The sequence below is a fragment of the Anabrus simplex genome, chromosome X, assembly GCF_040414725.1.
Source record: "Anabrus simplex isolate iqAnaSimp1 chromosome X, ASM4041472v1, whole genome shotgun sequence".
NCBI classification, from domain to species: domain Eukaryota; kingdom Metazoa; phylum Arthropoda; class Insecta; order Orthoptera; family Tettigoniidae; genus Anabrus; species Anabrus simplex.
Genome location: NC_090279.1, coordinates 166,040,418 through 166,054,631, shown reverse-complemented (window position 1 = coordinate 166,054,631; position 14,214 = coordinate 166,040,418). Strand labels below are relative to the sequence as shown.

Sequence of the window (14,214 nt, the reverse complement as noted above, 5' to 3'; positions counted from 1 at the left end):
TCTCCGCTACGTTAGAAACACTTTCATTAAAACTTTCTCTCCGTGAATGTATCAAGAGAAATGTGAAGTTTTATTGAGAAGCAGACTAATGTTTGAACTGTGGGGCTATAAAACTTTGCTGGGAAAGGCAGCGGATTTTAAAACCTTTCAAACTGAAAGTTAAACTTCTTCAACGTATTTTCACTGTTCAGTCCGCAAGATTCTGTGAATAAGCGGAGCGTCTCCATAGCCCTGTGCTGTGCTTTAGAAGTCATTAAAAATCTCTGTAGATTTGTCGTGGAGTCGGATTTTGAATCCCAGTCACGATCGATGTCATGCATGGTGACATGATCCGGTGTTACAGCTGGGGTAAAGAGGTAGATGTTGAGATGAACACTAGCACGGGTCCAAATCCATCTGATTGTTCCGATTTTTAAAGGAAGGGAGAAGTTTTATTCGGCACTTCATAGGGTACGAATGGCCATGTAAACGATATCAGGTACCATATGCTGCGCTTAGCCTGCAAAATTCCTGTAAAATCGGCAATAAGTCGAGCTCCCTATCACCTGAAAGAGCAAAATTAAATATCGAAATTGACAAGCAAATTGCCTTAATTGGCGTCAAATGAAAATACCGGCATACACTATCTGAGGAGTTTTGCTTTTCTAATTGAGCCTCTATGGACTGCGTGTTAACAACCAATCTCATTTTCAGTGTCTGTGTCTTGTTCATCTGCCGGCTTTGACGTCCTGCCAGTATCTCCTCCGCTCCTCTATAAAGGGCCTCCCCGTCTTCAGGGTTCTGTCTCCACCATAAAACCCTGGTAGTTTATCACCATCCTTTTGAAACTAACCCTGTCATGGATTCCACCCTCCGTAATGCTCACCTCTGTCAGATCTTTCTCGCACTCTTGGAATTATTATTATTATTATTATTATTATTATTATGTCCGACTCGTTGTCAATGGTCAGCGTTCTTTGCTATTTGCTTTACGTCGCACCGACACAGATAGGTCTTATGGCGACGATGGGACAGGAAAGGCCTGGGAGTGGAAGGAAGCGTCCGTGGCCTTAATTAAGGTACAGTCCCAGCATTTGCCTGGTGTGAAAATGGGAAACCACGAAAAACCATCTTCAGGGCTGCCGACAGTGGGGTTCGAACCCACTATCTCCCGAATACTGGATACTGGCCGCACTTAAATGACCGCAGCTATCGAGCTCGGTGGTCAACGTACTGGCGTTCGGTTCAGAGGGCCTCAGGTTCGATTCCCGGCCGGGCCAGGGGTTATAAATCTTCACTGGTTAATTCCAGTGGGTCGGGGGCTGGGGGTTTGTACTGTCCCCAACATTCCTGTAACACACACAACACACACAACACTCCTCCACCACAATGACACGCAGTTACCTACACATGGCAGATGCCGCCCACACTCATCGGAGAGTCTGCCTTACAAGGGCTGCACTCGGCTAGAAATAGCCACATGAAGTTATTATTATGTCATTCGTTACAATCGCCTATGGACCACGTTTACACAACCATCAGATCTTCTATCTCTCATACTTATTCCCTTTTCTTCGCACTCCTTCCAGACATTCTTGAGTCTTTGACTCCCCCTTTGTCGCTCTTCATTCGAAATGTTGCGTTACTTGACGAGTTTCTCCTGTGCATCCCTCACTCCCGCTATTTTCTTCCCAGATCTTGTTCTCTCTTGTACATCTCCCTCCTGGGTCCCCACTTCTTCATAGTCCTTGTGAACCTCCTTAAGCCATAAATGTTGTGCCTTTAATTTTTCTTGCAGACTCAGTATCCTGCGTGACTGTCTCTTTGGAGTCATCCTCTTAATGTGCCCATAAAATGATGAACTTCTTTTGCTCATTGTAGTTGTCGTCTTCTCAACATTTTCATAAAGATCTCTATTCGGTCTCAATCGAAACTTGGGTTTTGAATCCAGTGACTTCTTTGGACATAAGATTTTCCTAAGGAATCCATCCCTTTTTTTCAATAACTGGATCCGTACTCTCGTCATGCTTTCCGCCGTATATAGACACTGTGCTCTGACCACGGTACAAAAATGTTTTAATTTTGCTTGTATGGATTTACAGTTTCTATTATTATTATCCTTCCTTTCGGCCGGCTGTTGACCACGTTATATCAACCGTTTGCATCCTTGAGCTGTAATTCTTCTCCAGCATTCCCGCATTCGTTTGTGTGAGCCTGCTTTATTTCATCAGTACACTTCCTGCCTGTTTCACGTTCAAAGTTGACCTTCAAGATATAGGGATCACACATTGAAACATCCAAGAACGTGTTCCTCTCCAGAAGAAATATTGACCATACCAGCGATTACAAGTAGGCTTAACATTATAATGAAAACTCTCAAATTAATTGTGACAGGCAATAGGGAAGGCATACTCTGCTATTATATTGAAAACTTCCAAAATTGAATGTGACCGTCAGAAGACAAAGAAGACCCTGCCATTATGATGAAAACTCCCCAACACGATTGTGACCGGCAGTAGATAAGTTGTCCTGCCATTACGATGGAAAACAATCGACTCGATTGTGGCCAACATTAGGCAAAGCAAGCAATGCCATTATGACTGGCCGTAGGCAAGTGGCCCTGACATTATAAAGAAAACTCCTCAAGTCGAATGTGACTTTCAGTAGATAAGTTACCTTTACAGTATTATGATACTCCCCAACTCGATAGTGACCAGCAGTAGGCAAATGACCTTGAAATTATGATGAAAACTCCCCATTGGGATTGTGATCGGCAGTACGTAAGTAGCTTCTTTACGAAGTAGGGAAAAGATCCACTTGGTCAGTCTCTGTGAGCTTATAGGTATTATCGGGCCATAAAAATTAATCTTCCGTTTTCGAATGCTGTCCGTAATCCCTTCCACATACAGCTACAGTTCAATGTTACGTCGTCTCATGTACTCACAATTTTCTCTGAATGGTCCTAGGATTTTTCTCAGGATTTTTCTTTCTTTGGCTTCTAACTTTTCAATTAGACCCTTCCTGTCCAATGCAAAGGATTCTGATTATTATTATTATTATTATTATTATTATTATTATTATTATTATTATTATTATTATTATTATTATTATTATTATTATTAGAATAGCCTACTCCCATCTCGTAGTTCCGGATCAGCAAAAACTGGGGGAAAGTGTAATGATTTTTTGTAATTCAAATTGTTTTTGATACATGCAAGAATTTCGTTATTGGAGTTGAATCAGTTATTTTTAAAACCCTCAAATCAAGATTTTGTAAGTTTGTGGGAAAATAAGGAAAACTGTTTCATTAATTACGTAAAGAAATTTTATACAGGGTGTTTCTAAATTCCCATTACAGACTTTGAGAGTTTGCAGTGGGAACCAAGCCGGTTAAGCTTATCATAGGAACTTGTGTCCGTCTGTCCGCTACCAGCAAGAAACCACCACAGCACACCTTCTTGTGCACTTGATCACAAATCCCTGGTCCTCCAACATCCGCCGCAGCCATAACCCGTGCCAGTAGGTCTTCCTTGGATTCCACAGGGGTCTCGTAAATCAAGGATTTCATTTGACCCCACACCTAGTAGTCTAGTGGTGTCAAGTCAGGTGAGCGTGCAGGCCAAGCAATCGGCCCACCGCGACCTATCTACTGTTGCAAAAATCTTTGGTGCAGATGATCTCGGACCGCAAGTGAAAAATGAGGTGGTGCGCCATCGTGCTGAAACCAAATGTTTTGACGCACATTCAGTGGCACATCGTCTAAGATCTCATGCAGTACGTCTTCAAGGAATACCAAGTACGCGGCACTCGTGAGATTTCGTGGAAGAAGTTATCGCCCAATCATACATCCAATCAGGCACCCTGCCCAAATTTTCACTCCGCATCGTTGCTGAAACCCAGTATGCGGGTTTTCAACAGCCCACACATGACAGTTGCGAGAATTGAAAACACCTTCCCTGGAGAACTTTGCTTCATGAGTGAAAAGAATCCGCCGTGGGAAATGGGGATCATCCACACAACGGTGCAAGAACTATCTGCAGAAGTGCACTCTTGACACAACATCCTGTGGCTGCATTGCCTGTATCCTCTGGGCATGGTACGGGTGTATCTGCTGCTCATGTAGAACACGCCAGACAGTTGTGTGATCCACATTCAGTGTCCTTGCTATGTTTCTGGTACTCGCAGTATGCGTGGAGAACCGCCACTTCAAATTCGGGTGTGCTGCGCCGACGTAGAGCACCACATTCGTCTCTGTTGGTGATGAATCTACGCGTTTCTGAGGCTCGCTGATACACCTTAGCAAAGAGGGCGCTTTTAGGTGCCCGGCAGAGTGCAAAACGCTCCCCATACAACTGACGAGCAGCTCTCCCATTGCACCGAGCTTCGCCGTACCATATCAACATGTGGACGTATTCCACAAACAGCATCACACTGCCAATGAACGAGTGTAAGTAGAGTACTGTACGTACAGCTTACTGCGGTAGTAAATAATTACATCTGTACTGTAGTATGAACGAAGATCACGAGCACAACATTAGGTACAACACCCCTCCATGCAGATCACACTCTCAACTGCATATCATTGAATGTCAACAAACCTGTAGGGGTATGGGGCATCACGTGATCGTTCAATGATGTACGTACTCTAGTCAGCGGCGCCGAAAATGCGGGAGATTTGAACGTGTGTTCCAGTGGTATTTTGCGGGTAGCGGGTGATGACATGCAAGGTTAAATGGGATACAGCAGAGTGTCGTCGCTCTTAGTTCCCATTAGGAAATACTACAGAGTCCGCAGATTTGCCGAAAATTCTACACTTACACCACCAGATTTATAAATTTACATTAAATAAAAGAGGTTTGAAACCTTCCCCTCAAACTATCCACAGGATCTATCACATGTCTAAGAAAATTCCGACATTACTATGAGTTGCTGGGCCTTCCTCACGGAAGATAAGCTCCTGCCTCCCCTTCGGACACGCCACACTCACAATAACTGGAACAATTTAGACAAAACGGCCCTAAAGCGCCTTGCTTTTATAGTACTTTAAGGAGAAGCTTCCAGAACTCTCTACTGATAGGCAGGATTCATATACACACCCCCGGTCTTAATTGGCTTAGAAATATATTTCCAAGAATCTGATAGGTTAATTACAATCGAGGATGAACCAGCTGAAGTGTTGACAAATTCGGTACATAAAAAACAATCCTAAGAACCAGATTAATAAACTTCAAAAATAAACATTTCTTTATGAAATAATTAGAGTTTAGCCCGCTAGAGGGAGCAAATAAACCGCTGGTAGAGACATCTAAATCTAACCGTTGAAGACCAAAGTTTCCGCTAGTTCACAAGTTAAAGTTTGTTTACATAGATGACCTTAGAGAAGGCGCGCAGTTTAACTAACCGAGGAAGGCGTACCCCTGGTACAATAATAATAATTATAGTCATGATATTCGACTGGAAAAATACGTGCGGTACTAAATAAGTAAATATAACTTCTCCACCACGCAAAACCACGTGCCTTTATACTGAATTTATAATTATTTCCACCATAATATATTCATGAATTCCTCCAGAGTTTTCCTATCTTTTATCTAACCTTAGCTCTCAGCGTTCACATTTCTTTATCTGCGACTCTCTGCGCTACTTTTAATATGAACACCCTATATGTACCTAATTAACTGTTTTACAAGCATTGAAACGCTTTTTGAAGGTATGTTTTCGTGTTGGTAGAAGTTGAGTATCGTGAATTTCAGTTTTTCTATACAATTTCGAAGAACGTGAAACATATTTCCTTCTTTATAGTATGAAAAAATTGCAGTGAAAATTCCGTCCTAAAATTGTATTCCGAACGTACTGTCTTCAGTGTGATTGATTCCTTCTCCCAGCCTCTCCCTCTTGATTGAAGGGTTGACGACAGCACACAGCGCCCATAAGACTTCGATTGAAGTGGACTGGGGACGAATGAACACGAATTGGGACCAAGGCCTCCTGGATCTAACATCATTGACGTGATGAGACACTGGAGCCCTCTCCAGATGTACGCAAGCGCTTTTCGGAAACAATAGGCTTTCGTACTTAGCTCGCAAAGCCTCCTCAAGTGTGATTTTCGTAACGGATCGTAGAGACTGCTTCAATTAAGGTTGTTAGTAGGCCTTGACGTTATATGCAAACGTGTACGCTTTCTGAACGTAGATAATATCCTATGAAGAAGATGAATCTTTGTCTTTTATTCACAGAAATATTAAGCCCTCAAGAAAAGTCTACATAAGTATCGTGCTATTTATGGAATGAATCTGATGGTGCTGAAAGTGTCACATAAAAAATTAAGTCTGAAAAGAAACAAAATATTATTTCTACTAGAATTTAATCTCCCTTCAAATGCTTCATATTTTAATTTTGAAAACATTTCTTAGCAGAACTACGAAAAACGTAAAATTTTGCAATTTCCTCAATTATGCCGAAATTTGAAGGGATAAATGACTCGGAAAGGTTTCAAATTGTCAGTCTTGGATAGCTCTATTAAACTTAAACAACAAATTTCAAAAGTAACTTCTGACCTAAATGCAGTTTCGGAAAAAACAGCCTAAAATTGCTCGTTTCCTTACTCGTTTTCTTTTTCATTCAAAATCCTAGCCAAATTAACTTATTTACATAATTCTTTCCGTAATTACTTCCTTGGTTCAATACCCCCAGGCGTTTTTTTTAATTTTTTTAATCCCCACACCGAATGTAGTTACAGTATAAGGGCTTAAGTGAAACTTTGCATTGACTCACATTAGCGCTCGTAGTGGTATTTAAATGAAACAATGTATTGACTCACCTTAGCGTTCGTAGTGGTAGAAAAAATTAAACTACTAATCTAATCGATCGGATGACGATGAATAAGAAAAGGATTGTACTTTTAGCAATAAATTACGAGTATGTTCTCATTCTAAAATTCGTAGCTCATATCCATAGGAAGCTTTCAACATTGAGTTGCTTGCATGAAGGGCTATAACATAGGATTTTTGCACTAAAATATTCTTGATATAAATCCATTAAATACCATTTCTGCATTTCTTGAAATTCGACTTACATGAAGTGCGATGAGTTGAACAAATTGTATTTTCTTTTGTTATCCATAGTAAATTATTTAGTGTCTGAATACCAAATTTACTTTTATTTAAACGACATTATACTATAAATAAATATTGGCATTGATGAGTAAGTCGTTATAAAATACTACCCCTAGCCGTTTACAATTAAACCATTCGCGAGCGAAACTGCGGTGGTTAATGCAAGTACATATATGTATTATATTATTCAATGCATCTTGACCCTTAATTTCGTTATTACCTGTTTATTTACATTACACGGTCTATACCATTGATAATAATATATAGTGTTGTTGATTATTTTGTTCGTGTGTTGAAACTCATTGCGATTTGCTCATACAACGAATCACAGTAGTTTGAATACAAGGTTACTTTGCATTCAACTTGTGATTGCACTTCCATCGTTGTCCTAATAAACTTCACTCTTTTTGGATGCTGTATCCCATTGTGTTCCTGTGACTGTACTCTACTTGATTCAGACAGAGCCAGGGAGAAGACACCAAGTGCTGACTGCCGATTTTCTTGTTTCTCTTAAGAAAGAACAGCGCTTTGGTCCAGCTGTGGAGTAAATCGATACTCCCTCCACTACGGCAAGTCTTTCCGTTTTATTTCATTCGAAATACTCTAGAAGGTCTTGTTATGTGACTCAAATCCTGTTGCAATTTTACTTAGATAATTGTGTTAGTAATGGGATGACACAGTAGACACTGTGATGTATTGCATGATTCAGAAGTATACGGAGAAAAGTAACTAATATGTAAAAGCATCATATAGAAAAGAGAATACCAACGTGTATCCTCTAATCTCATCTTGAAGCTGCATGGGTTGTAGACATTAGATCATTGTATATTCCACTGAAATGAACATACTTTGCTAGCCAACTACACTCATCGCCAGTGTCAGGGTTTTGAAACCCTATTTATGCCGAATATTTCTTTTTAAATGTGTCCTTCGAGTTCTTAATGAAATAGTACGTTCCATGGTAAACATCACGATATCCTCAGTCACGTGAAGGTACAATATTGCTTGCATTCACACGTTTTATTCATTGTCTTCAATTTTCTAAATAATTTCAGTCTGAATTTCCAACTGCATTCTGTCACTGTGCGTATGGCTGGCAGAATACACCCACGGTACTGAGCGATTTGGCAGTGTGATTAGGGTCGTTTAGCTGTGAGGTTGCATTCGTGAGATAGTGGGTTAGAATCCCACCATCGGCAGCCTTGAAGATGGTTTTCCGAGGTTCCTCATTTTCATACCAGGCAAATGCTCAAGGTTAATTAAATCCACGGCCGCGAACTTCCCAATTCTAGCCCATTCCCATTTTTGTGTTACCGAAAATCTTCGCTGAGGGAGTGTGACGTTAAACAATTAGCAAGAGGAAACTAATATCCACGGTACATCCTCCCTGTTGTAGCCCCAAGGGGATCTCAATTTCGAAGGGTGACTTCGAATCATGGACCCTGTAGGAAAGTCTGGCATTATTTCCACTTACCTACCCACCCACCCCCGATCTTCCTTGGACAGTTCTTCTATTCTTCCGACTTCTATGATATTAGCTGTGCAGGACCTAGGCAATCTTTCATTTCCACACCCCTCATGGACATTTTCTGCATTTTTCCGATACCTAAATTTATCTCAGTGTCGGAACACTACAATTTTATCTTGCTTAGAGTCCAGATCGGACAGCGTTTTCCCTTGATACAGTTATCGCTGTAGTCCGGATATTTAGGCAGTAAAAGATTGGAATGTAAATCTACTTACCTGGTAAGAACTGACTTCTACCCGCTCCTCCGTAGTGTAGCGAGAGTAACATAAGTTCTTGGCATTCTAATAGGCCGATACCCTTCTGTTTATGCAAATATCATAGCAGAACAGTTGTCCGAGTAGAGTGTACTTGTTATTTGCTTTAGTGTGTTTGCATTCTAACGTATTACAACCTAAACATCCGGGATTTATTTATCTCCACTACCACCACAATTTGATACTAAGTTGAATCTGCGAGCGAAATTCTGACATACCCACGCCAACACTGCAGGATTATCGCCATTCTGTATTTATCCTCTCCAACAGTAGTTCATTGGTGCCCCATAAACGAGGCCCCTCAGAAGTTTGGAGAATTAGGTGGTCATTCGGCCATATAATCCTCGATAACAACTGAATAAATGTGAAGAAAATTGCAATAATTTAGCTTCTGCGAAAGTTATAATGCACGATGTATGAGGAGAATAGAAACACATACTCCAAAATTCAATAGCCCCTGCTGATTCACAGAAATCATGCAGGAGAATATAGACTGCTATCTGAAAGCTGTTCTAATTGAGTTACTCTATATTTTATTTAGGTTTTATCACAACGTTTCCAATTACCTTTGTGTATCATTATGCTATCTTTCTTGGACAGCATTCGGAACGTGGTGGTGTAGCAGGCCATTATATATGCTCATCTCTAACTAAACTTCACCGAACTGAGCTTGAGCTCAGTACCTGAAGTCGCTTAACTGTGACCAGTGTGGAGTATTCGGAACCCCACTGTCGGCAATCTAAAGATGATTTTCTGTGGTTTTCTCCTTTCACACACCAGGTAAATGCTGGCGCTGTACCTTAATTAAGGACACATTCACTTTCCCCCCACTCCCAGCTCTTTCCTATTCCATCATCGCCATAAGACCTATCTGTGTCGGTGCGACGTAAAGCAACTTGCGAAAAAAAAAATCTTAGAGGAAATAATTGATACTCTAACGAAGTCAAGTATTTGAATCTCTAAATAACCAATTGTTCATCGCATTATGAAATACTTCTACATAGAAAAACCCTTGAATGTCTTCCACAAAATAAATGGTTTTGTTTACAAAAATAGGTATTAAAATTTCAGATAACTACCTGCCTCCTAAGAATTTTAAATCTAACGTGAAACTAAAGAGTCTCTCTTAATTTCAAATATGGTTTGTCCAGTCTCATACACTTAACTTCGTATAAATGACTATGTTATAAAAGTATTTTTATTGATTTTTCAAGATTTCCTCAGAAAGTAATTTTTTTTTAATTCCGCCCAAAATTGATGGCCTTTGAACATCAGCATACGTAGTTATCCTTTAAAACTTAATCCCTTCTCATCCCATTCCCACCCAGAAATGCTGGGAGTTTTCTATTTTTATGAGGATATTGGGTGTATCTGTTCTAGGGCTCCGAATTTTAAGAGTGTAAATACATAGAAATGTTTCGTCAATCCGTATATATTTTCACGATTATATTTATCTTTGTACATTGTTACCCCTTAATATTCATTTTTATTAGCATACTTAACCTCTATAACCCGTTGAGTGCTACGACGATCTGTACGTAGGCTGGCGTGGCCGGTCTTTCCAGTGCTAAGCCCAAGCATTGATGGTGCGCGAGAACTTAACTTTATTCTTTTTTCCTCTTCATTCTCGAGCCGCAAGTCGATCTCTAGAATGTTCTGCTTTGTCTTGGGAATTATATTTTACTACTTGAGCTTCACCTTCAGCTTGCCGAATTTCATCAAATTGTTTGAAATGTGAACTTTTCTACTTGTAAGTTTACTTGTTAGTTTACATATTGTAGGAAATAGTTTTACTTTGGACCTTTAACCTTGTATGAACATAATCTAAACATGGGCACAACAAATTAAATTTTATATCTGTAAAAAATAATTTCAGAACAGTTAAGATTTTTCATTTGCATTTGGATTAATAAATACCTAACATTTTTCGACATTTTAAGCCTGGTTTCTTTCATGCGAGTGGAAAAATTCAACACTGTGGTAGCTAACAGGATGTTGGTAACTCGTCATGTAAAATGTTAATATCTGGAAAATTTACCTCAGTGCTTTCTTAGGGTTTGGTGTTAAAAATTCCCAAAAAAACGTAAAGTGCATCGCTTTGGAAAATAAGAACGTTTTCCACTGTATGACAAATATTACGCTTGCAAGCCTTATGCTGTTTTGCTTTTAAACTCAAAATTCTGACCCCCTCCTCCTCACTGCTTAATCGAGGAGTTTTGAAAACTTACAGGGGTCTTAGGATATCAGCTATCTGGAATGAAGTTACAAGTTTCTAGGGTACCTGGGAGTGTTCCATCAAATTCACGTATATATTCTATTTTATTGTGTTCTTCCTTTACATATCAAACACTCCCACTTTCATTTACTAGTACACGTAGATTCTTATTTTGCTTTTTTTACCATCACACTGAAAACACTTCGTTTGAAACGAAGTTCACAAAGTATTGCGTTAATGAATGTATTATGGAGATGAAACTGACAGATTCAAGCTTTAATATCCTTAAAATGCACGTTAAATGTGTCACTGATTAGTATCGCACTGTGTGTTTAAAGGCTTTTCGAATGGAATGTAAATTAAGCTACGGATTGCATTCGAACGAACAAGAGCAAAAGAGGTCCACACTCTCAAGTGATGTGCAGATTATTATTAAGCAGTGAATAGAAGCTTTTGAAATGTGGTGTTACAGAAGGCAAGGCTGCAGTTTTCCAATAGGCGATAAAGGAAATCAGAGAGAAATTTGGAAAAGGAATAACGATCCAAGGAGAGAGAATCAAAAGATTTGCCTATGATATTGTTATTCTGTCCGAGTCTGCAAAAGTCTGCTGAAGGAGGAGTACAAGATGAAAATAAATCAATCCAAAACAAAAGTAATACAGTGCAGTGGGATGAAGTTTAGTGACGCAGAAGAAATTTGATTAGGAAATGAAGTCTTAAAGGAAGTAGATGAGTATTGTTACTTGGGTGGTAGAAAAAATAATTATGCCAGCAGTTAGGAAGACGTAAAATGCAGACTAGCACAAGCAGGCCTTTCTTAAGAAAATAAATCTGCTCACTTCGAACGTTGATATAGGAATTAGATGTTTTTGAATACTATTTTGGAATGTGGAATTGTATGCAAGTAAAGCATGCACGATAACGAACTCGGATAGAAAGAGAATAGAAGCTTTTGAAATGTGGTGTTACAGCAGAATTTTGAAGGTGAGTTCGGTGGATCGGATCATAAATGAAGATATACTGAATCGAATTTTTGAGAGGAGAACGATCTGGCTAAATTTGACCAGAAGAAGGGATGTAATGATAGTACACATCTTAACACACCCAGGTCTTGTTTATTTACATTTGAGGGAAGTGAAGGCGGTAAAAAATGGTAAGTGTAGACCAACGTAAGAATATGACAAAAAGATTAGAGTAAGTGTAGGATGTAGTAGTTATGTAGGAGTGAAAAGGTTTGCACAGGATAGTGTGGCATGGAGAGCTGCATTAAAGCAGTTTATGGATTGATCACACAAACAAGAGAGAGCTGAGAATAAGGGCTCTTATGGGGATAGTAAATTCTTGATTAGAGGAGACGTTTGCAGTCCAGGAGGTTTATCGTTCAATTCTCTTAAGAAATCACTGTGTCCTTAAGTGAAACAGTATTAGTACAGCCCGGATTTTTATGTGTTAATAGGTTAGAATGCAAACTTCCTGAAGCGAGGAACAAGTATAGACTACCTTCACAATGACTATGCTACGGGGTTTGCATAAACATTAGGGGTACGGCCAATCAGAACCCCTGTAATTTATGTTACTCTTCCTACATTGTTGAAGAGCAGGTGGCCGACACTTCCTACTAACCAAATTAGCTTGCAATCTAACCTGTTACTGCATAAAAATCCGGGCCTTATTTATAACAGACGTTATCCTCACCTGTACGTAGAATCTGGAACACACGGAACAATTTATGATTGCAACATTATGTGGGGCGGGGGGGAACCTCAGATGGACCAATGGGGAATCGCGCGACCGCTGGCGTGTTGTTCAGACTGACAGGCAAACAGCGGCGCAGCCGTGACGTCCTATTTTAAATTCATTCAGCACCTCTCAGCCTGGAAATAGAGACTACCGTATTTTCTAGCTGACATTTTCTACACGCTCTCAACTTCTGTGACGTCAGTCTAGTATTCTCTCTCTTTTGAAATCCCTACCATCTACTCCCTGTGCTACCTCACCATCAGCAGATTACATTTCCAAATAAATCGATACTCCCTTTCCCTGCCACAATTTTCATTAAATCCATTCTGAATTTAAAACTTTGCCTTGAAAAGAATAAGTTCTAATTTAAATCATTTTTACCATGTAAAGTACATTACATACGCCGCAAAAAAGTTTGGAATATCGAGCGCGCAATGCGTTAATAAAGTTACAGAGCGTTGTTTGTTGTATTACAGAGATACAAAACCTGGGAATATAAACTTTTACAAACTCAAATATTTTCCTTCCAAAACCCAACACAAATGAACAGTAGATTACAATTTGTGTGGGGATTGTAATTAAGGTTGTCATTTCTTCACTGTGCCTTAGTACTGTGCATGGCCTCCTCTGACATTCCTCAGCTGTCCAACACCCTGTGGTATCCTTTTTTTTTTTGCTAGGGGCTTTACGTCGCACCGACACAGATAGGTCTTATGGCGACGATGGGATAGGAAAGGCCTAGGAGTTGGAAGGAAGCGGCCGTGGCCTTAATTAAGGTACAGCCCCAGCATTTGCCTGGTGTGAAAATGGGAAACCACGGAAAACCATTTTCAGGGCTGCCGATAGTGGGATTCGAACCTACTATCTACCGGATGCAAGCTCACAGACGCGCGCCTCTACGCGCACGGCGAACTCGCCCGGTGTGGTATCCTTTCGATCAGTACAGTACCTTGATGTCATCTTCACGAACAAGGTCCCATTCCATCCGGGCAACTCTAACGAGATCTGGGAGTATATGTGAAGGTTGTGGACGATCAAAAATAGCAGTTTTCAACCTGTCCTTTTCATGCTCAATAAAATTCATATCCGGTGAATTAGATGGCCAAGTCATATGCTTGATACCCGTGTCCCTCACATGAATAAAATCACTGAAGGCGGGCGTTGTCGTCGACAAAAATGAATTCAGCAAACTATGGATCCCTAAAAAAAGGCTAAAAGATTGTCATCGATATACCACTAAGCAGTTAACTTGACCTCGAATTGTTATCAAAGGTGTACGGCGGTCATGCATAACCCCAGGCTGGAACATAACACCACATCTAAATGCATGCAGCTCTTGAATATGCTGGTAATTTTCCTCGTGTCCTTTACGACTCCGCACCC

At 40.1% G+C, this 14,214-nt stretch overlaps 1 protein-coding gene across 1 annotated transcript in view; it reads left to right on the top strand.

Moving 5' to 3' along the window:
* LOC136886748 (uncharacterized) overlaps positions 1-14,214 on the top strand; it is a 595,319-nt gene that overhangs the window by 290,618 nt on the left and 290,487 nt on the right. The window contains exon 6 of the mRNA XM_068230940.1: positions 13,711-13,751. Within this exon, the coding sequence (XP_068087041.1) occupies positions 13,711-13,751 (41 nt within the window). The remainder of the gene's footprint in view (positions 1-13,710; positions 13,752-14,214) is intronic.